The following is a 22,311-nucleotide window of genomic DNA, read 5'->3' on the forward strand; positions in this document are numbered from 1 at the left end:
GTTCGGGAAGTCTTACTTTACAAGCATGTTCCGCAGAGAGGTTTGCGATGGTTTGCGGTAGAACGATAATGTCCTTCCTGCTGAAGGTCCTCGGCCCTGGGAGTTCATAGAGGAAGACCTGCCCGGACCCCTTTTGTTCACTGGGAAACTCCCACATCTCTGTGTCATCATGGGAAAGAGGTGGCTCTGTCACAAATGAAGAGTTGTACAAATTATTCTAATCTTTGCATTCAGTTAAGCACAAAATTGCCTCTTCACCCAGGAATCACGCCTCATAATCCTGAATTCGCTGCATTTTAAGGCAGGCCTTGAACGCCCGAGTGCGGAAGGGGTCAGCAGGAGGTGGGGACACCCATAGACCGGGAGGCCTGCAAATGGGGACTGATAATCAGCAGAGCCCTGGAGAGATCACGCATAGTCCCGAGTGAAGCAGAGCTCCCCTCAGAGCTTTAAAACAGCCTCAAGGCATGAATCATTCTATTACCAAGCCTGGCCGGCTTGAGAGGAACCGAAAAAATGAAAATTACTCCTGTTGCTCATTAGCAAAGGGGAATACGCAAATGTCGAGGGTCCCTCTGCACACCGCTGTTTGGATTTGACAAGCAGAGCACTCTCTTCATGCCAGAGTCTTTCCCAGCCTTCGTATCTGTTCGGAGCAGTTGGACAGACGCTAGAAATGAGGGGCTTGAGAAAATAGAGCATTTTTCACACCACTTGAACCGGTGTCAGATACATTTTGTGATTTGATGCTCATGAGAGACTCACATTTTCTTTCTTTCTTTTTTTTTCCTTTTTTTTAAAGCTTGTTTATTTTGGTTTTTTTTTTAACTTTTTTTTTTTTTTTAATGTTTATTTATTTTTGAGACAGAGACAGAGCATGAACGGGGGAGGGGCAGAGAGAGAGGGAGACACAGAATCGGAAGCAGGCTCCAGGCTCTGAGCCGTCAGCCCAGAGCCCGACGCAGGGCTCGAACTCACGGACCGCGAGATCGTGACCTGGCTGAAGTCGGACCCTCAACCGACTGAGCCACCCAGGCGCCCCAAGCTTGTTTATTTTGAGAGAGAGAGAGCGGGCGCACAATCAGGACGGGGACAGAGAGAATCCTAAGCAGGCTCTGCACTGTCAGCACAGAGCCCGATAGGGGGCGTGAACTCACGAAACTGTGAGATCCTGACCTGAGCCGAAGTCGTTCACTCAACCGACTGAGCCACCCAGGTGCCCCGCGACCGGCGTGTTTTAAAGGCTCGCGCTATGGGAAAGTGCACTTTCCCAACCTTGCAGCCAGTCTGTGAGGAAATAACCCGAATCGCAGCGGTTCCTCAACGTCCTGTTGTTGTTTGTTCCCTGGGTGGCCGGCCTGGCCGGGCGTTTCTCTGACGTGCCTGTATTTCTGTCCCAGGTCACTCTGCTGATCGCCTTCATCTGCGTGAGGAGTTCTGTGTGGACCAGGTACAGTGCCTACAGCTACTTTGAAGTGGTCACCATCTGCAACTTGATAATGATCCTCGTCTTTTACCTGGTGCATCTGTTCCGTCTCTACCGCGTGCTCACCTGCATCAGCTGGCCCCTGTCGGTAAGGGAGTGGCCGGGCCCGATTCTGGGCACCCGGAAGTCAGGGTATTCGCTGAGGCATTGAGACCCAACAGAATCCGTCCCAACTGCGCCCCCTGGCGTCCGCCTGCTCTATCTCCGTCTCTTCCTGCCGTGGCCCTGCACGTCCCAATGTCTGCCGGACATCTCTGCCTGTGTCCTGCTGTGCCTCCTGCCTCAGTGTTTATTTTCCCCGAGTGGCAGGAAACGGGCCATGTGTGTGAGTTTGGAGGAAGAAGCTCCTAAAGGCGATGGGGATTTATACTGTTGGGAGTGCTGAATGGTAAGATTCATCAGCTAAAAGGACCGGCAGAGTCTGAGGAAAGATTTCAGAAGTTTCCAGGATTTTTTTCTTTCCACTCTGTTATTTAAAAAAAAAAATTTAAATCTTTATTTATTTTTTGAGAGACAGACAGAGCGTGAGCAGGGGAGGGGCAGAGAGAGAGGGAGACACAGAATCCGAAGCAGGCTCCAGGCTCCGAGCTGTCAGCACAGAGCCCGACGTGGTGCTCGAACTCATGAACTGAGAGATCATGACCTGAGCCGAAGTCGGACACTTAACTGAGCTACCCAGGCGCCCCTCTATTATTTTTTTATAAGCTTGGTTGACATATACTTCACATGCCGGACCATTGCCTATTTAAAGTGTACAATTCTCCAGATTTTGCTATCTTCCCAGAGTTGTGCAACCATCGCCATAGTCAATTTTAGAACATTTTCCTCGCTTCAAAAAGAAACCCCGTATGCTTTAGCTGTCACCTCCTACCTTTCATCCCCTCCAACCTTAAGCAACCACTAATCTACTTTCTGTCTCTATGAATCTTCCTCTTCTTGACATTTCCTGTAAATGGAAGCATATGTGTGGTCTTCTGTCACGGTTTCTTTCACCGAGAGTGTTTTCATGGTTTTTCTATGTTGTAGCAGGGGTCAGTACTTCCATTTTTGTTAATAGTCAAGGAATATTCCATTAAAAGGATATACCACATTCTGTTTATTCTGATGGACATTTGGGTTGTTTCCACCTTTTGGCTATCATGAATAATGCTGCTGTGAACATTCACGTACAAGCTTTTTGCGTGGACGTGTTTTCATTTCGCTAGGGAATATACCAGAGAGTGGAATTGCTGGTTCCCGTGGTAACTGTGTTTAATTGTTTGAGGAGCTGCCAGACTTTTTTCCAAAGTGACCGCACCATTTTATATTCCCATCAGCAGTGTAGGAGGGGTCCGATTTCCCCACATCCTTATCAGTACTCGTCATCTCGTCATTTTCTTACTTTCTGATTTTAGTCACTCTAACGAGTATGAAGTGGTATCTCATGATTTGCATTTCTCTGATGACTGTTGATGTCAATCATCGTTTGGTGAGCTTTTTAGCCATTCATGTATCTTCTTTAGAGAAATGTCTATTCAGATCCTTTGCCCATTTTTGACTAGGTTGTCATTTTATTACCGAATTCACAGTCTTTTGTATATTTTAATTAGAAGTTCCTTATCAGATAAATGATTGGCAGATATTTTCTCCCATTCTATTGGTTATTTTTCACTTTCTTAAGTTTTTTTTAATGTTTATCCATTTATTTCTTGAGAGAGAGAGAGAGAGAGAGTGCACATGAGCCTGGAGGGACAGAGAGAGAGGGAGAGAGAGAGAAATGCCAAGCAGGCTCCGCACAGAGGGGCTTGAACCCACGAACTGTGAGATCATGACCTGAGCTGAAACCAAGAGTTAGATGATCAACTGCCTGAGCCACCCAGGCACCCCTAGTGTTCACTTTCTTGATAGTGTTCACTTTCTTGATAGTGTTCATTAAAGCACAGGTTTTTAGTTTGATGAAATCTAATGTAACTACTTTTCTTCTGTTAATGATGTTTTTGGTATAAAATCTAAAAAGCCGTTGCCAAACCCAAGATCATGAAGATTTTACTCTGTGTTTTCCTCTAAGGAGTTTCATAGTTTCAGCTCTTACATTTAGGTATTTTGTCTATTTTGAATTAATTTTTTGTGTCTGGTGTGAGGTAAGGATTCAACTTCATTCTTTTGAAGGAAAGAATACGTTGAAATGTAAATATCCAGTGGTCCCAGCACCATCTGTTGGGAAGACTGTTCTTTCCTCGTTGCATTGTCTTGGCATCCTGGCTGAAAATGAGTTGACCATAAACACGTGGATTTATATGTGGACTCTCAGTTGCATTGATCTTACCACACGGTCTTGATTGCTGTAGATTTGTAGCCAGTTTTGAAATTAGGAATTCTGAATCTTCTATTTGTTCTTTTTCAGGATTGTTTTGGAGTTTTGCAATTCCATATGAATTTTAGAATCAACTTTTTAGCTCCTACAAAATGTCAGCTGGGATTCTAATACAAACTGCACTGAATCTAGAGATCAGTTTGGAGAGTATTGCCATCTTAACATTAAGTTTTGTGACCTAGGAATATGGGAGGTTTTCCCATTTATTTAGATCTTCTTTAATTTCTTTCATCAATATTTTATAGTTTTCAGAGTGTAAGTTTTGGTGCATTTGGCACGGGGGAACTTAAATCTGTTTCTAAGTACCTTATTTTTTTGATGATATTTCAGATGTAATCATTTTCTTAATTTCATTTTTGGATTGTTCATTCCAAGTGGATAGAAATACAAGTGATTTCTGTATATTGATCTTGTATCCTTAACCTTGGTGAACTCATTTTAGATCTAATAGACTGTTAGTGGATTCTTCAGGATTTTGTAGATATAAGATTATGCCATCTATGAGTAGAGATAGTTTTATATTCCTTTCCAATCATTTTTTTATCTTATTGTTCTTATTCAACTAAGAAATTAGTTGAATATTGAAGTGGCAAGACCACACATCACTATCTTGTTCCTGAGCTTAGGAGGAAAGCATTCCATCTTTCATCATTAAATATAATGTTAGCCGTGGATTTTTACAGATGCGATTTATCAGATTGAAAAAGTTAATTTCCAGTCCTACTTTGTTGAATGGTTTTTTTTTTTTATCATGAAAGGGTGTTAGATTTTGTCAAATGCTTTTTCTTAGTCTGTTGAGGCAATCATGGGTTTTCCCCCTTAATATTCTTCTAATATAGTGTATTACATTGACTTTCATATGTGGAACTAAAGTTTGCATCCCTGGGATACATTTTGTTTGGTCATGATATGTAATTCAGTTTATATGTAGCTGGGTTTGGTTTGCTAGCATTTTACTGAGAATTTTTATATTTGTATTTGTAAGAGATACCAGTGTGTAGTTTTCTTGTGATACCTTTGTCTGGTTTTGCTATCACTGTAATACTGGTCTCATAGAATAATTTGGGAAGTGTTACCACCTCTTCTGTATTTTAAAAGAGTTTGTGAAGAATTGGTATTCTTATTTAAATGTTTGGTAGAATTCTGCAATGAAAGCATCTGAGCCTGGGTTTTTCTTATGGGTGATTTATTATTCTTATTAATATAAACTCTACTTGTTTTAGATTTTTCAGATTGTTTATTTCTGCTTGAGTCATTTGCAGTGGTATGTTCTTATAGGAACATGTCTGTTTCATCTAAGTTTTCTAAGTTACTGACATACAATTGTTCAAGTATTCCTTTAAGATCAGTTTTACTTCTGTAAGGTCTGTAGTGATGTCCCCTCTTTCATTTCTGATTCTGGTCATTTGAATCTGGTCATCTTTTCTCTCCCTTTTTTTTTTTCTTGATCAGTTTTGCTAAAGGTTTGGCTGTTTTTTTCATCTTTGCAAAGAACCAGTTTTGGTTTCACTAATTTTCCCTATTGTTCTTCTGTTCTCTAGATCATTAATTTCTGCTCCCATCTTTTTTTCCTTCTGTCTCCTTGCTTTAGATTTAGTTTGATCTTCTTTTTCCAATGTCTTAAGGTAAAGATTAGGTTATTAATTTGAAGCCTTTCTTGTTTTTTAGTATAGGTCTGTACAGCTATAAATTTCTTTCTGAGCACTGCTTTAGCTGCATCCCATAATTTTAGTCTATTATGTCTTCATTTTCATTCATCTGCAGGTATCTTCTAATTTTCCTTGTGGTTTTGTCTCTAATTGGCCCATTAGTTAGGAATGTGTTATTTTGTACATATCTGTGGGTTTCCCAAATTTCTTCCTGCTATTGCTTTCTAATTTCATTCTGTTGTAGCTGAAGAACATACTTCATGTTATTTCAATATTTCACATTTATTGAGTTTTATTTTATGGTTTAACATGTAGTGTATCCTAGAGAATATTTTATTTGCATTTGAGAGGAATGTATATTCTGTCGTTGGGTAGAGTGTTTTATAGATGTTAGGTTAGGTTTAGTTGCCTTATAGTATTGAGTCTTCTATTTCCTTGTTGATCTTCTCCCTAATTGTTCTATACATTATTGAAAGTAGGGTATTGAAGCTTCCAACTATTATTTTTGAATTATCTATTTCTCCCTTCATCTCTTTGAGTTTTTGCTTCATGTGTTGCTTTGTTATTAGGTGAATTCGTCTTTATAATTTTCTGTCTTCCTGACGGATTGACGTTTTCATCATTATAAAATGTCCCTCTTTATCTTTGGTAACATTTTTTGTTTTAAAATCTATTTTGTCTGACACCAGTGTAACCCCTCCAGTTTTCTTTTGGTTGCTGTTTGAATGGAAGCTTCTACTTTCAATCTGTTTGTATCTTTGAATATAAGGTTTTCTCCAGTAGACTAGTTGAATCTTTTTTTTTTTTTTTAAATCCAGCCTGACAACCTCTGCTTCTTGTTTGGACTGTTTTAATTATTCACATTTAATATTATTACCTGCTATGTTATTTTGAGAGACCTTTCCTTTGTGTTCCTAAGTTATAAGGCTCCTTTCAAAGTTATGACACCTTTCTGCTTCTTTTGAGAAAAAGCTCCTCTGATAACGATACTGATAATGAACAAGCAGAGGAGGGAATAAAAGCTGGGGACAAGAATAGGGGTGGGCTGAGAAGGGAATGAGAATGTTGGAGGGGTTAGCTCAGCCCCACATTTTCGATGGGGCGCTATCAGGGCATCTTCCATTTAGGACTCTCTCAAGTCAGTTTTCCGTACCCCATGTCATAGTCCTTTCACGTCATAGTCCTCTTTCTTTTTGGGTGAGAATCTTGGAGGGAGGGAACTTCACTTACTAATCTGCTCTTCATTCAAAATCTCTGTGATCTGCTTTCTGATAATTCCTTTCTAGTCCGTAAAGGGGAAATTTGGGTGTTTGATTTTGCCCAGCTTTCAGAGGAGCTGCTGCTTAAAAGTGGAACGCTTTTCCAGAATTTAATAGGTGACTACCCTGATGGGCAGAACTTCACGAAGGACTAATTTCTAAGTTCTCACCGATGACAATTAAAAATGAATACACTCTCAGGGGCGCCTGGGTGGCGCAGTCGGTTAAGCGTCCGACTTCAGCCAGGTCACGATCTCGCGGTCCGTGAGTTCGAGCCCCGCGTCAGGCTCTGGGCTGATGGCTCGGAGCCTGGAGCCTGTTTCCGATTCTGTGTCTCCCTCTCTCTCTGCCCCTCCCCCATTCATGCTCTGTCTCTCTCTGTCCCAAAAATAAATAAAAAACGTTGAAAAAAAAAAAAAAAAAAAAAAAAAAAAGTGAATACACTCTGGATCCAGCGGGAGTACTCTCCCAGCCCTCAGCCCCCGTTCCCCTCTGATCTGGTGTCATGGGGAGAAAGAAGGAGGAGGTGGATGGAAGTCATGCTGCTGAATGCAGGAGGTTCAGCCTCATTCAGGGTCTGTGGAGATGCCATTTTAAGCATGGGGTTGAATGGGGTGGAGGCGGACGGAAGCAGCGGTGGAGTCTGCCCTGCCAACCAACTCCTCAGCAGAGTGTGATGAAATGAGGACCAAACCAGGAGGCTCGGGTGCCAGAAAGCTGGCTCCCCCACCCCCACAAGCACATCACAGAAGGGCCCTGACCTCACTCTAAGCTCCGACTCCAAGTCTGAGGGGCCGAGCATCTCAAGTCCACACCTACAACTGTTCACAGGGCGGGTGGGCACCCCAGGCCGCCACCAAAGCCAGCCCGTTGTTAGACGAGAACTTTCTCGGAAGCAGAAGCGTTAGACACACATCTCTTTGAGGGGCTTTGCCTCTCAGAGCTGGAGCTGCCTTTAAACTCTCCAGCCTGGGAGCCATGAGGACCTGTTTGCTCTCGCTCTCGCCAGACGTCAGGATATTGTCTACAGATTGCTCTCAGGAGTGGAGCCGTCCTTAGTGGATATCTTTCCTCACGCAACAAGTGTCCTTTCTCTCTGTTGCCTCTCTGGCTGCCTGCCGGCTCCTTTTCTGTCTTGTAGGGCCTCATCCTGGCCAGCCTTCCGTGTCTGCTGCCTGTGAGCTAACTGCTGTGGTCAGAGTTCCTCTCTTCTGTGCCCACTTGCCTCTGAGAACCAGGAGTGGACCTCCCGACCCACTGCTTTGCTTTGTTTTTGTCCCCAGGAACTTCTGCACTATTTAATCGGTACCCTGCTCCTCCTAATCGCCTCCATCGTGGCAGCCTCCAAGAGTTACAGCCAGAGCGGACTGGTAGCCGGAGCGGTGAGGACGGTCTCGGGGGACACTTCACGAACGAGTTCACCTCTAGTACATTTTCTTCCCGATGGGCAGCGAAGGGATTGTTTCCCGGGGACTTTCTTTCCTAGAAAAGTACCCATCGGTACCCGCCTCGATCCAGCCAGCAGCAGTCTCCAAAGAGCCTTAAACTTGGGCCCACAGCAGAGGGTCTCAGCAGGTGGACCGTCAGGGCTTCTGGCATACACAGATGGCCTGTGGCCCAGCCCTCTCTCTCCCGAAGCCACTGCTTAAACCAGGGGGCCATTCGGCGTTAACGCACATGCGCATTTGAGTCATGTGCTTGTGGCTACCTCAGTGTTGTGCGGGCAAAGATTCCAAGGCCACGTTAGGGTCCACGGGAAGAGGATATGGTCAGTTAGTGATACCTGTCACGAGTCCTGGCTTTGCTGGTCCTGATTTATAACAATATTCAGGCCAGGAAGTAACACTTTTAGACCTTTCAAAGGTGAGAATTGATCGATCTGGTAGCCTGAATAGAACCATGGAAATGTATAAAAATAAGAGTGCTGTGGGGCTGTGTTTACCACCCACACACACACATATTTTCTTATGTGTGTATACTATACATATATATGTATTATTTAAAAACATTTTTTTAATGTTTATTTATTTTTGAGAGAGAGAGAGACAGAGCACGAGCAGGGGAGGGTCGGAGAGAGAGGGAGACACAGAATCCGAAGCAGGCTCCAGGCTCCGAGCTGTCAGGACAGAGACGGACACAGGGCTCAAACTCACAAACCATGCGATTATGATCTGAGCTGAAGGTAGACACTTAACTGAGCCACCCAGGCGCCCCTGCATTTATTATTACTTAACGATGCATAGATTCCTGCAATCTGGTTTCTGATTTAGCTCACTGGTTACAGTTTGGTGGCCTGTGGGCCAGTACGGATTTGCCTCATTTTGAGTTTTAAGAAAAGCTGCACGGGACAGTCACTCTTTCATGTACCTGTTAACAAAATTCTCCAGACTTTGGGTTGGGAGTGGTTTAGTGCCTGGAGTTCCACTGAGGGGTGGGGTCTGTCCTGCAAAGGTGGGGAGGGGGGCAGCCAAGCCTCTCAACACTCATGGGCCTTCGGTGCCTCGCGCAGCCACCCCTCCCCACCCCTGCAATCCCCAAGGACGGGAGTGAATGCTACCTACAGGTTACCACCTGCTTGATTACAGGCCGGCTGGTGCCCACTGTGTCAGAGCCACACGGGAGGCTCCCACTGGGTTTTAGGATTCAGGTTGCACATAACCGTGTCTGTTAGCCTTAGAATTCCAATAAGCCCCATTTATCATACACCGTCTTTGTGCCTAGGACAAAGCCTGGGCCATGAGGGAGCCAGAAGAAATAAAAAGACACGGACCTTGCTTATGAGAAAATGGTAATCTAGTTCAGGAGTCAAGGCCAAGGCGCATGAAACAATTAGCAAACAAGGCATTGTTGTCCAGAATAGCATTATGTAGCGATATAATAAACTGTTCAATTATGCAGTGCAGACAGTTGGGGACCGAGATAGTATATAATGTGCTAATTGTGCAGGACAGACAATGAGGGGCTAGGACAGGCTCCAATAGGCTAATTATGTGGTGCAGACAATCGGTACAAAGGGAGCCAAGGAAAGGGACCTGGGGGAGGGGAGCCGGTGTGGGCCTGTGGGGGCAGCCGCTTATGTAAACCAGAGGCCGGGCCTGAAAAGAAAACCAAACCCTGGAAATCCTGCCCGTGGCCTGGCTGCTCCTGGGCTCCTCCTATTGTGTGTCAGCCGTGGCTCTGGCCGCGCCACAAACCTGAGGCCATGTGCAAGTCTGGGAACATTTGGGCAAAAATACAGAGCAGGGTTCTGTTGATTCCTAGGGCTCAGATCCCACGTCTGGCCCTCGCTATCTCTGTGGCCCTGAGCAAACTAGTTGACTTGCTGTCCTTCCTTGTCTTTAGCTGCCAAATGAGGGGGAGGGGAGGGTACCCGCATCACCCAGCCGGAAACGTGGTAGGAGTTTAAAGGATCAGCACACCTAATGGGCTTAGACCACGGGCGGGCACATAGCAAGTGGTCAATAAATTATCCTTGCTGCAGCTGCTGGTGTTGTTGGCAAGTAAGGAAATGGCTACAGGCTTCAAAGTTTCATACGAAGACAGCAGAGTCTCTTCGACCATCAGGAGCCTCACACGAGACCCTTTTCCTCTCTGGGCTCCCTGTTCTTTCTTCATCGTTAAATGAGGTTGGACTGGGCTAGGTCAGCTTTCCTAGATAAGCTAGGTCAGCCGCTTGAGCACAGAGTGGAGCCTCAGAATAGAAAGGTGCACTGCCCTATTTATTTTAGGCTAATACTATTTAAATGTTTGCAGACATGAAACTGCCTGTCAGGGCTTCAGCTTCGGGCTCTTACCTGGCTATAAAGTGACACAGAACAGAAAGCCATTAATGAATGAAATGCAATGCTGCCACATCAGTAAGATCCATTTGAACATTAGAAATTTAAAAACCTAAATTAAAATACACAACTTCACCTTTTTCTCTTTCATTAGCCCCGGGTAATTACAGGCCAGTGTCTGGGCCCCAGCTTAGTGGTAAACACAAACCCAAACGTGGGCCCTGAAGTTGCCTAGAGCGAGGAGAGCCAGGAGGTGAAAGCCAGAGCCTGGCTGCCAGGCCTGCGCTAGGGCCCCTGCTGGGGGAGCCGTGGACACAAGGCCTCGTTCCTGCACCCGAGCAGGGACCAGGTGGTCAGCTCCCGTGATTCCCCGGGGCTCCCTCCTGGCCACAGCTGGTCCAGAAACAGGCGCAGGGATGAGAAACAAAGGGCGGCTAGCCTGTGTGATTGGCCCTCGGCCTGGGAACTTCCTTTGCTCTCTCTCCTGTGTAGATCTTCGGTTTCGTGGCCACCTTCCTCTGCCTGGCGAGCATATGGCTGTCCTACAAGATCTCGTGTGTGACCCAGTCAACAGGTGAGTTCTGGTTGCCCGAACACAGATGATCTCTAAAAGTAGAGTTCCCTCTGCTGGGGAACGGGAGGACGGCCTGGTCTGGAGTTCAGCAACAGGGAAGGGCCACCCACCGTGAGGCGTTGGGGGGGCCAAGGTGGAAAGGTGTCACCCAAGGTTCTCTGCTCCACACTGTCAACGCAGCGCCCAACACGGGGCTCGATCTCACAAACTACAGGATCATGACCTGAGCCGAGATCAAGAGTCAGACGCTTAACCAACTGGGCCACCCAGGGGCCCGGTGAAGCATTTTCTTTAAATAAGTTCCCTCATGACGAAAATAAAGTGTAGAGAATTTTGAAAATGCAAATAAGAAAAACAAAATATTTTTAATGAAAACCGTCTATCATCACACTACCCAGAAATAGCACCTACTGGGTGTCTGTCCTTCCAGTATTTCTTCTCTCTGGTTGGATGGATGGATGGATAGATGGACAGATACAAAGATGTATAGATACATATGTTGCTTTTGTTAAACGATCAAACTTCAGGTATTATTTGTAACCTGTTCTCATGCTCGTACTTAACCATCTATCAGACATTTTCCCCACTTGTTTGGGGATTCTTTTCCATCACATTTTTAAAAAAGATTTTATGTATGTACGTATTTAGATTTTATTTTTAAGTAATCTCTGTGCCCAACTTGGGGCTCGAACTTACAACCCCAAGATCGGGAGTGACATGCTCTAAGGACTGAGCCAGCCAGGTGCCCCTCTTCTCCCATCGCTTTTTGTTAAGTGTTTATTTTTGAGAGAGAGCACGAGCCGGGGAGGGGCAGAGAGAGAGAGACAGAGGATCTGAAGCGGGCTCTGTGCTGACAGCAGAGAGCCGAATGCAGGGCTCCAACTCAACAACTGTGAGATCATGACCTGCTCGGAAGTCGAACATTTAACCGGCTGAGCTACCCACGTGTCCCTCCCATCACTTTTACTTATTTATTTTTTTATTTTTAGCGTTTATTTATTTTTGAGACAGAGAGAGAGACAGAGCATGAACGGGGGAGGGTCAGAGAGAGGGAGATACAGAATCTGAAGCAGGCTCCGGGCTCTGAGCGGTCAGCACAGAGCCCGACGCGGGGCTCGAACTCACGGACTGCGAGATCATGACCTGAGCCGAAGTCGGCCGCTTAACCGACTGAGCCACCCAGGCGCCCCTCTCTCCCATCACTTTTAATGGCTCTGTGCTGTTGCATTGACTCCAGGGCATGTCTGTGTCATAGTTTACTTGTCTCCTGTCTGGGGTCACTGTGGTATTTTGTTTTAATTCTTTGCTACTAAACAGTGTTGTAAAGAACACACTTGTAAATATAGCCCCATACTCATCCCTAATATCTTCTACCTCTAGAATGCATTCCTGGAGGTAACACTGCTGAGAGCTTGACCCAGGTATTTTGATTAATCCGCCTTTTTCTTTAGCCCAGCCCTTCCCGTCTTCGTTCTTTTTCTTTCTCTTAAAAAAATAACTAAAGGCATATCAGAGTGTGTACAGTACATGGTCTGAGTTGTCCCGAAGAAACGTTTCCACCAGCTTCCGTTTCCCTCTAGAAGTCACTGACAAAAAGAGAACAGGAAGCTGAGGGAGAGGAGGCAGTCACAAGAGACCACAGGCTGTGGGATTCTGTTTACATGAAACGGGCGGAAGAGACACATCCAAAGAGGCAGGAAGTAGATCAGAGGTTGCCAGGAGCTGGGGAGGTGACTGCAGACGGGTGTGGGCCTTCTCCTGGAAGGGATGAAATATTCCAGAAGTATGGCAGTCAGTGTTCGCACAGTCCTGTGAGTACACGGAAACTGTGGACATGAAGCCTACCCTTGAGGTGGGTGAGTTGTCGGTAGGTAGATTTTGTCTCGCTGAAGCTGTTTAAGGGAGAAATCAATGAGGGGGCGCCTGGGTGGCTCAGTTGGTTAAGTGCCTGACTCTTGGCTTCGGCTCGGGTCATGATCTTGTGGTCGTGGGATCGAGCCCCGTGTTGGGCTCTGCGCTGAGTGTGGAGCCTGCTTCGTCTCTCTCCTCTCTCTCTGCCCCTCTCACTCTCTAAATAAATAGATACATAAATAAGTAAAATAAATTAAAAAAAAAAACCAATGAAGAAAAGTAGAGAATGTAACAGTTATGGGTAACATCTGAAGGTGAAAATTATGACTTAAAATCATGAAGGAAGAGCCCAAAGAAACCGCAAACACAATGAGAGTCCCTGTGACGATAGGCCTGGGTGGGGAAGAGGAAGGATAGAAACCCCCTGTCCCCCCGCCCGTACTAATTTTTTTCTTTTCTGTTAGAAATGTATTTAGAGGGGCGCCTGGGTGGCTCAGTCGGTTAAGCGGCCGACTTCGGCTCAGGTCATGATCTCACGGTCCGTGAGTTCGAGCCCCGCGTCGGGCTCTGTGCTGACAGCTCAGAGCCTGGAGCCTGCTTCACATTCTGTGTCTCCCTCTTTCTCTGACCCTCCCCTGTTCATGCTCTGTCTCAAAAATAAATAAACATAAAAAAAAAAAAAAAAGAAGTGTATTTAGAAGGGAAAAACGAATTCCAATGGTAGTTGTTGCTGGGCGGAGGAAGGAAGGGCTCTGAGCAGAGCTGGGGGGCAGCCTCCTGATGTGTGGCTTCTGGGTGGGCCTGCCCTGCCCGCCGTCCTAACTTTGCCGCTTCCTTCCCAAGATGCCGCTGTCTGAGGACACCCTGCGCCCCGACCCGAGGCAGGGCCTGAGACGGGAGCGTCGGGGGGCCGGCGCCCAGGGCGGGCTTCTGAACCTCTGCTCCTGTGCCAAAGCCCTGCCCACACTGCTGGGCACAAGAGGGGCCCTCGGCGTCCTCCTGGGCTCCTGAGCCGCTCTCAGCCTTTCTGGTCTTCCTTGGAGAATAGTCCTCGCCGCCTGGGAACGAAAGCAGCCTCCGGGGAAATCTGGTCTCTTCCTCCTGCTCTTAGAACCAACTGTCTCAGGGACTGATGACCCCACTTACCTACCACAGCGGAGGGTTTCTGAATACTCCTGCCTAAATCTGCTTCTACTCCACATTCCTCAGGGGGATGAAGCTGCCTTAAGTCCTCTTATAGAAACAAAGCTCTCTCTGGGGCACCAGGGTGGCTCAGTCGGTTAAGTTTCCCACTTCGGCCCAGGTCATGATCTCACGGTTCAAAAGTTCGAGCCCTGTGTCGGGCTCTGTGCTGACAGCTCGGAGCCTGGAACCTGCTTCGGATTCTGAATCTCCCTCTCTCTCTGCCCTCCCCGCTCACGCTCTGTTTCTTTCTCAAAAATAAATAAATATATTAAAAAATTAACGGAAAAACAAAGCCATCTCCTAATTTATCCAGCTTGGGAAGAAGGCCCTCTTGAGACCAGACCCTCTTTCTTAAGTGAGGCGGGCCTGCAGATGTACTGTGTGGTCAGCCCGCATTGCAGGCCTCAGTCTTAATTACCACTGTGAGTGTGTGGGGGGGCATGTGTGGAGGGGGGCGTGTGTGCATGTGTTTTGTAATAAAAATATTGACTTGGCCAATTTCTTATTGGACAAGAAAGCTGTAAACCAGGAGTCACGTGACAGGGCCCACAAAGCTCATGGGAAAGCACTTGATGCACCCCCGGGCCTCCCTCCCCCTCCCCCCCCACCTCCCCAGAGATGAGAACACTAAAGGATGCAGAAGACCCTGGCCCCTCAAGATTTGCATATTTTCAGAGTAAATGGATGTTAAGGGTGGAAGCCAGTACTGTTCACACAAGACCTAATAAAGCACTACTCACAAGCAGCACAAGTGGCCTTAGAAAAAGAGGGAAATTCTGGTACCTACTACAGCATCGATGAACCCCGAAGACATTGTGCCGAGTGAAATAAGCCAGAAGGACAAATGCTGTATGATTCCATTTCCAGGAGATTCCTAGAGCAGTTAAAATTCAGAGTAGAAGGATGGTTGCCGGAGCGGGGGGCTGGCGTGGGGGGATGGGGAGTTCGTGTCTAATGGGCACAGCTTGCAAGCGGGAAGACGGAAATGTTCTTGGACGTGGTGGTGGCTGCACAGCATAAATGTAATGCCGATGAGCTGCACCTAAAAGCTGTGAAAGTGGTTAGAAAGTGGTTACGCAGAGTTAAAAAAACTTTTTTTTAATGTTGACTTATTTTTGAGAGAGAGACAGAGCGCGGGCAGGGGAGGGGCAGAGAGAAAGGGAGACACAGAATCGGAAGCAGGCTCCAGGCTCCGAGCTGTCGGCACAGAGCCCGACGCGGGGCTCGAGCCCACGAACCGTGAGATCACGACCTGAGCGGACGATCATGACGCTTAGCCAACTGAGCCACCCAGGTACCCCGTTATGGACTGACTTTATAATAAGTAAATGTTATAAATGTAAATTGATCATTCGTGTTAACATCATATTTCCTGTTTTATATAATAGAGTTTCATATGATCTAGATTGACAAAGTGGGTTTCTCTGCTTAAAAATAACACGTTCTGAAGTCCCTGACAGGAAGGAAGCTGCCGGGCCAGAGCAATGCACCCAGCTTGGAGGCGGCCAGACACTGAGTGGCTTTCTCATGAAGACCACCGGGCGAGTAACTGGAGCCTGTGGACCTTGTAAGGCCAATGAGGCAACCGGTGGCTTGCTGGGGTTTTATTGTCATTTTCTGTGTATATGAAAATTATGCAAATGAGAAAGACCACGATAAGCTCCATGCAGAGTTGTGCAAAAAAGGTAACATCGCGGTGTGAAGGGTGCCCTTTGGCTCGGTTCTGTAGAGCAGTAACAGCCAGAATAATGGTGACGCTGAATATCGACCTGACCCAAACTGTTAAAAACTCATTGCGAGGGCAGGGGTGCATGTGGAGGGCAGCCCAGGGCTGCCAATGCCCCAAGTGTGGGAGAGAATTTTTAGGCTAAACATTTGAGTTTTAAAAGTTGCCAAATAGGGGCGCCTGGGTGGCTCAGTCAGTTGAGCGTTTGACTTCAGCTCAGGTCATGATCTCACAGTCTGTGAGTTCAAGCCCCGCATCGGGCTCTGTGCTGACAGCTCAGAGCCTGGAACCTGCTTCAGATTCTGTGTCTCCCTCTCTCTATGCCCCTCCCCTGCCCATGCTCTGTCTCAAAAATAAGTAAAAACATTAAAAACTAGTAATAATAAAAAAAATAAAGGTTGCTAAATAAACTTTTAAAAGATACACTTCAGGCCGAGCCAAATGCGTGCCGAGGCTTTGTGCAGCCCGCGAGCCCTCGGTTTGCGACCCTACCTGACCCGGTGGTTCTGGGGACGGGAAGGAGGGTGGTCTGGCAGCAGGAAGTCAGGGCTGAGGCCGGAGCGCGCGGAGGCTTCTCAGGCCAGCACCTGCTTCCTCCCGAAACCCCAAGCTAGTGCGCGGGGCGGGGGCCCTCCCCGGGGTCCCCTGCCGGCAGAGTCGCCTGCTGGCGCGCTGCCACCGGTCGCAGCTGGCCTCAACTTTTCTTCTGCGAAAACAAAACCCTGACGAGCAGGTGGCCGCCCTGCGCGCCCTCGCCTAGCAGCGCGCGCCCTCTTGTGGCAGCGGGGCGCAGCGCGGCATTTAACCAACCATTGTGGCTGTGCTTCCCCTTGCCCCACCCCTCCCGTCGCTCCTCTCCCAGCATCACCTCCAGATCCTTCCATCCACCGCATCTTTGCTTTTCTTAATATGTAGCTCTACGGCAGTTACATGGGTTGCCTAGAAAGTGCAAAGAAGTCTCTGGTAGTTATCTGCAATTAATTGAAACAGTCACCATGCTGTATGTAATTTGGGCCTCACATCTCTCTTCATTCAGCCACCACTGCAGTGCCAGTCCTGCAAGGACTGTGACAACTTCATGCCACTGTAACCACACAGCTGTGCTCCAGGCCTCCACTGGCGCCTCTTGACTGTCCTGTGGATGCTGCCCAGGGACCCACCCAGCACCCACACGTGTGCAGCCGGCAAGTGCAGGAGACTTCCTGCCCTGGGGTGGAACACTGGCCAATGGGACACAGGAGTCAGTGGATACATCTGTTCTCTCCTGGGACAAACTGTCCTAAGGCAAGTTTTACACCACTTCTCCAGGGACAGTTCCGTGGGACCAAGGGAACAGTCACACCGAGTGGTGACCCACTCAGTAACACATCCTCATATCAGCGCTCTCCTTCTCAGCTTCACTCCAGATGGTTCGGTTGGATATGTGGGTACAGGCAGGAAATATGTGGTGGCTGCATGAATAGCCTTACTCAGGGATGGCTTTGGAAGACAGGAGTGAGGGGGAATAGGGAGATAACTCCAATGGCCAAAGCCCTGTGCAAGGCATCTGATCACCTACTTTGGTGGAAGTGGCCCAATGAGAAAATATACAGCCTTGGGGACAGGTGAATGGCCAGGGGCCTAGAAAGGGAAAGACCAGTAAGGCCCCGAGGGGTGGATGGGGCAGGAAGCCACTAAAATTCTCAACCACGCAAGTCATTTGAACAATCCGTGGATTTCCTACGAAATAAAAATCCTGGATAATGAGGCCACTAAATGCCACGGAAAAAAAGTAGCCCAGAGAAAACCCCTGCACATATGCGTATATTGTATGATTAAAAGCTCAGGGACCCACAGAATTAAAGGTCCAGGCGGGGCTGTAGGGGCTGTGAGGGTGCACAAACAGCAGAAGTGAAACCTGGAGTGGATTTCACAGCTCCTGTGGAGCAAAGACCTTCATCTGAGCTGATAGCGCCCGGACTGCACTAATTAGCGGCAGGACAAGGAGGGGCAAGAATCGGGTATGAGACCGGGTCTCCAGATTCAGCCCCACCCCGAGGAAGCCCCACATATTTCTAAATTTATTAGATACTGGCTGTAGTCGTGTGGCTCTGTGGGCGTTACGTTTGTTTTTCGGTCTGGACTCTGCTCCCTGGTCTTTTGCAACAAACTGCTCGCAGGATGCACACACTGCGACCCCTTTGGGTGGCTCATACAAGGCAGAGGCGGAGCCAAAAAGGGCGTTTACCCATAAAGCTTGCCAAGCATTAACAACGGAAACAATGCCTTTTCCTGGGAGCAGAAAAAGTACATTGTCTTCTCCCGCAAGGTTTCACAGAGCCAGGGGTGCCGTGCAAAGCTTCAAAGCTTCAAGTTGAACACCCCTGCCGGCCACCGGCAGCTGGCGTTACTGTAGAGCAGGGAAGCTTAAAGAACGTGGTCGTGTCCATTTCCAGTGCCCGACATCATCAAAGCGCATGAATGTGTTGCTGCCTTCATGCCTGGCTCTTGGTTTGCGGCCTCGGGTGTTGCTAACACTGTTTTTAGATCGCCTTTCTAGGGGTGGGGGCAGGGGTGTGGAGCGTACATTTTTATCGCTCTGGATTCTCCGGCGATCGAGCATCAGCGTATCGGACGCGGCTAGTGTCACCTGAACGCCGGGTGGTGACGCAAGCTCTTCCGTAATGGCTCCACCGAGAAACCTGCTTTTGCCTCATCACGTGCCACCCAAGCACAGCTGACGCGAGACAGAGGGACCGTAAATGAGGACAGAATGCAAGCGTCCGGCCTTCCGCGCCACCATCTTGGAAGCTGTGTCACGACTCGGGGAGCTATTTCCCGGTCACGTTAGGACAAACGTAGCCGCCACTACGAAAGCGGCCCCGCACCAGGACCGGCCGCTGCGCGTACTGGCTGTCGGAGGCCGTCCCTCCAAACCTGGGGATGTTCCCGCAGCCCCCACCCCGAGTCATCACACATGCGTCCACTGGAGCGAGGGCCCGAACACTGACATCTTGGAAGCCATTCAGGCGGGAGAAGATGCCCCGCCCTAGAGCCTCCGGCCCCTCAGCCTGCAGGGAACTACAGGTGTCACGGCGGCCCCTCAGCCCGCAGGGAACTACAGGTGTCACGGCGCCGTTGACTGGCACCTTTCGCAGTGAAACCTCCGCCACTTCCGGGCCTCCGACCTCTTGGATTTGAGAACCTCCTCCTGCTGCTGACAGTCGACTGCCCGCGTTACTGAGCCCTAAATGAAACAGTGTCCACTTCCACATTCTCATCTTCCAGTTCGTACGTGGGGCAAGCTCCAGAAAGTCCTATCGTGAGAAGAAAACAGATCTTCCGATGCAGGGCCCAGCCCAGCCCCTGAGCCTGTAACCACCTTCACCAACAAGTGGTCGCCCACCCATCGGACAGAAACAGTGTTTTCCCCTAATGCACTGCTGGCTTAATAAAGGACTTGCCTGCCACGAGAATCAGTGATGAAAGAGCCCTCCCCCACCCCCCACCCCTGCCACTGGCACAAGCAGGTCCGCTGCGATGCTGCAGCCATCCAGGGATGGTAAATGGGTCAGGGCCCACCGCAGTGGACACCCCGTGCAATGGGCTGAACACGGGGCACTTCCGGCCAGAGTGCGCCACCCCAAGATTTAGTAAACAGTATCTGTAACATTGGCCCCTGGCCTGTGTGGTCAGGTGTTTGGGCCACCCAGGACTGGGCTGGCGAAGACATACCATACATCGGGTGCAGCGTCCTCCACCCCCAGAAACACACAGCTATTTAATTACAGACACAATATTTAAGTTGCATGCGTGGTCATATGAAGCAACCACATCTAGAGAAAAGCACCTAGAGGAACATGTGGAAGGTGCGGGAGGTGTTAAAACAAGATAAAGTAAAAACTACCAGGCAATAACAATGCAGTAGGTGGGAAGAACTGATGGGCATCAGTCCTCACGTCTTAGTGTCATTCGGGAGCCGAGCAGGAGTACTGATTACCCTTGTTTTCCTGACGTCAAATATGCACGCTAAAAATGTATCACTGCAGAATTTTAGCTGATCAAAGTGGCAGGAACTACAGTCACCGTTTTGTAAACGCAGATAACAGATTCAGAGAAAGGCCAAGGGATGGGAACTTTTAACTAAAAGGTTGACGGGAACCTTCATGGTGGGAGGGATCAGGTGCCAGGATCTGGACCACTGGGGTGCAGTTCGTGCGGGATGGCGGGAGGCACGCGCCATCACCCACAGGAAAACCTTAAAAAAAAGGAAAAGACTGACCTCAATTTAAGCAAGCCTTCAGAGCTATCTTTCAGTTTTCTAATCAGAATACGTCATCTTTTTTTTTTTTTTTTTTTTTTTTTTTTTTAACGTTTATTTATTTTTGAGACAGAGAGAGGACAGAGTATGAACGGGGGAGGGTCAGAGAGAGGGAGACACAGAATCGGAAGCAGGCTCCAGGCTCCGAGCTGTCAGCACAGAGCCCGACGCGGGGCTCGAACTCACGGACCGCGAGATCATGACCTGAGCCGAAGTGGCCGCTTAACCGACTGAGCCACCCAGGCGCCCCAGAATACGTCATCTTTAAAACAAAGATCCCACCATTTGCAACTACGTGGCTGGAACTGGAGGGTATTATGCTAAGCGAAATTAGCCAGAGAAAGACAAATATCATATGACTTCACTCATATGAGGAATTTAAGATACAAAACACATGAACACAAAGGAAGGGAAAGAAAAATAATATGAAAACAGGAAGGGGGACAAAACATAAGAGACTTTTAAATACAGACAACAGAGGGTTGCTGGAGGGGTTGTGGGAGGGGAGATGGGCTAAATGGGTAAGGGGCACTAAGGAATCTAGTCCTGAAATCACTGTTGCACTATATGCTAATCTGGATGTAAATTATAAAAAATTAATTAATTTAAAAAATAAAATAGTGTTAAAAATAATAAAATAAAATAAAGATCCCATTCTGGACACCTGCAAAAATAAAGTACCTAGGACAAATCTGACAAAAGATGTACAAGACCTTTTTGAAGAAAACCACAAACTTTATTGGAAAACAATAAAAGACCCAAATCAGTGGAGATTCTAGATTCACGAATGTTAAGTTAAATCATAAATCATTTTCCTCCAAATTAATCTATAAATTCAATGCAATTCCAAGAAAAAATTAACAAGGGCTTTTTGTGGAACTTGCCAAATCAATCTTAAAATTTTATAGTAAAAAGTATCTTTATAGTAAAAAGTAAAGTAACCTTTCTCTCAATTTTACTGCAAACCTAAAACTATTCTTAAAAAGTCTTTAAAATAGGGGCACCTGGTTGGCTCCATTGGTTAAGCATCCAACTTCAGCTCAGGTCATAATCTCGTGGTTTGTGAGTTTGAGCCCCATGTTGGGCTCTGTGCTGACAGCTCAGAGCCTGGAACCTGCTTCGGATTCTTTGTCTCCCTCGCTCTCTGCCCCTCCCCCACTCTCACTCGGTCTTTAGGTCTCTCCAAAGTAAATAAAACATTAAAAAAAAAAAAATTCTCTCTCCCTCTGACCTTCTCCCCAGCTCAAAAAAAGAAAGAAAGGAAGAAAGAAAGAAAGAAAGAAAAAGTGTTTCAAATAACAAAGTGTTAAGAATACAACAATTTTGAACTCGCCCTCAGGTTATTACGACTTTATCAAGACTATGGTATTAGCATAGGTATAGAAAAAAAGCCTAAGGAAGCCAGCCCCAGACCCACGCATATGCATAAACTTGGTAGATGACAGAAGCAGCCGTTGTCTATCAGAGGAGCAAAGAGTCACGGAGTGCTCCTACCACATACAGAAATCAGGGTACATTCAAGTACTAAATGTAAAATGCAAACCTTTAAACATTTTAGAAAGCGGCAGGGAACATCTGTGACCTTGAGCTAACAAGAATCGATAAGCAAAGAGACAAAGTATCAAGAAGAAAAGTTAAAATATAAATTACAGACTTTGAGGAGATATTTCCAAGGCACATTACTAACAAAGGATAACACCCATAATATGTCAAGAACTCTCAAATGAGTTAAAAAACAGAAACAAAAACGCACATCAGGGTGAAAAAAAGGCAAAGAATATAAACGAACAACTCACTGATGTGGGGAAGCGTACAAAGTCAACAGCCGAATGAGAAGACGCCCAGGCTCACCAGTCATAAGGGGAGTGTAAAAGAAAATGAGAGACCATTTCAGCCCGAGATCAGCAAAACTCTTAAGCCAAACTAATACTAAGTGCAAGACAAGAATAAGGAAACAAAGCACCCCCGTACACGGCTGACGCGAAGTCTCCACTTTGGAGACCGTTTGGAAATATTTAGCCACGTTGGAATCCCACACATCCTGCGATGCAACAATTTCTAAGTTCACAACCTACATAGAACTCTTGCACCCGTGCGTGAGATGTTCAAAGATGTCTGTTCCCTAGAACACTGGTTCAAACGGTCAAAA

The 22,311-nt window shown here is 47.2% G+C and overlaps 1 protein-coding gene across 6 annotated transcripts in view; it reads left to right on the top strand.

Annotated features, from left to right (window-relative positions):
- CMTM7 (CKLF like MARVEL transmembrane domain containing 7) overlaps positions 1-14,092 on the top strand; it is a 49,850-nt gene extending 35,758 nt beyond the window's left edge. The window contains exons 2-6 of one of the 6 annotated variants that reach the window (XM_042903135.1): positions 1,401-1,574; positions 8,031-8,174; positions 11,019-11,100; positions 12,481-12,952; positions 13,795-13,881. In XM_042903135.1, the coding sequence (XP_042759069.1) occupies positions 1,401-1,574; positions 8,031-8,174; positions 11,019-11,100; positions 12,481-12,530 (450 nt within the window). In that variant the 3' untranslated portion in view covers positions 12,531-12,952; positions 13,795-13,881. Of the gene's footprint in view, positions 1-1,400; positions 1,575-8,030; positions 8,175-9,468; positions 9,536-11,018; positions 11,104-12,480; positions 12,968-13,794 lie in introns of those variants that run through there. The other 5 variants (XM_042903136.1, XM_042903139.1, XM_042903140.1 and 2 more) reach the window with 5 other exon arrangements.
- The last annotated feature ends 8,219 nt before the right edge of the window (positions 14,093-22,311 follow it).

The sequence above is a fragment of the Panthera leo genome, chromosome C2, assembly GCF_018350215.1.
Source record: "Panthera leo isolate Ple1 chromosome C2, P.leo_Ple1_pat1.1, whole genome shotgun sequence".
In the NCBI taxonomy this organism is placed as follows: Eukaryota; Metazoa; Chordata; class Mammalia; order Carnivora; family Felidae; genus Panthera; species Panthera leo.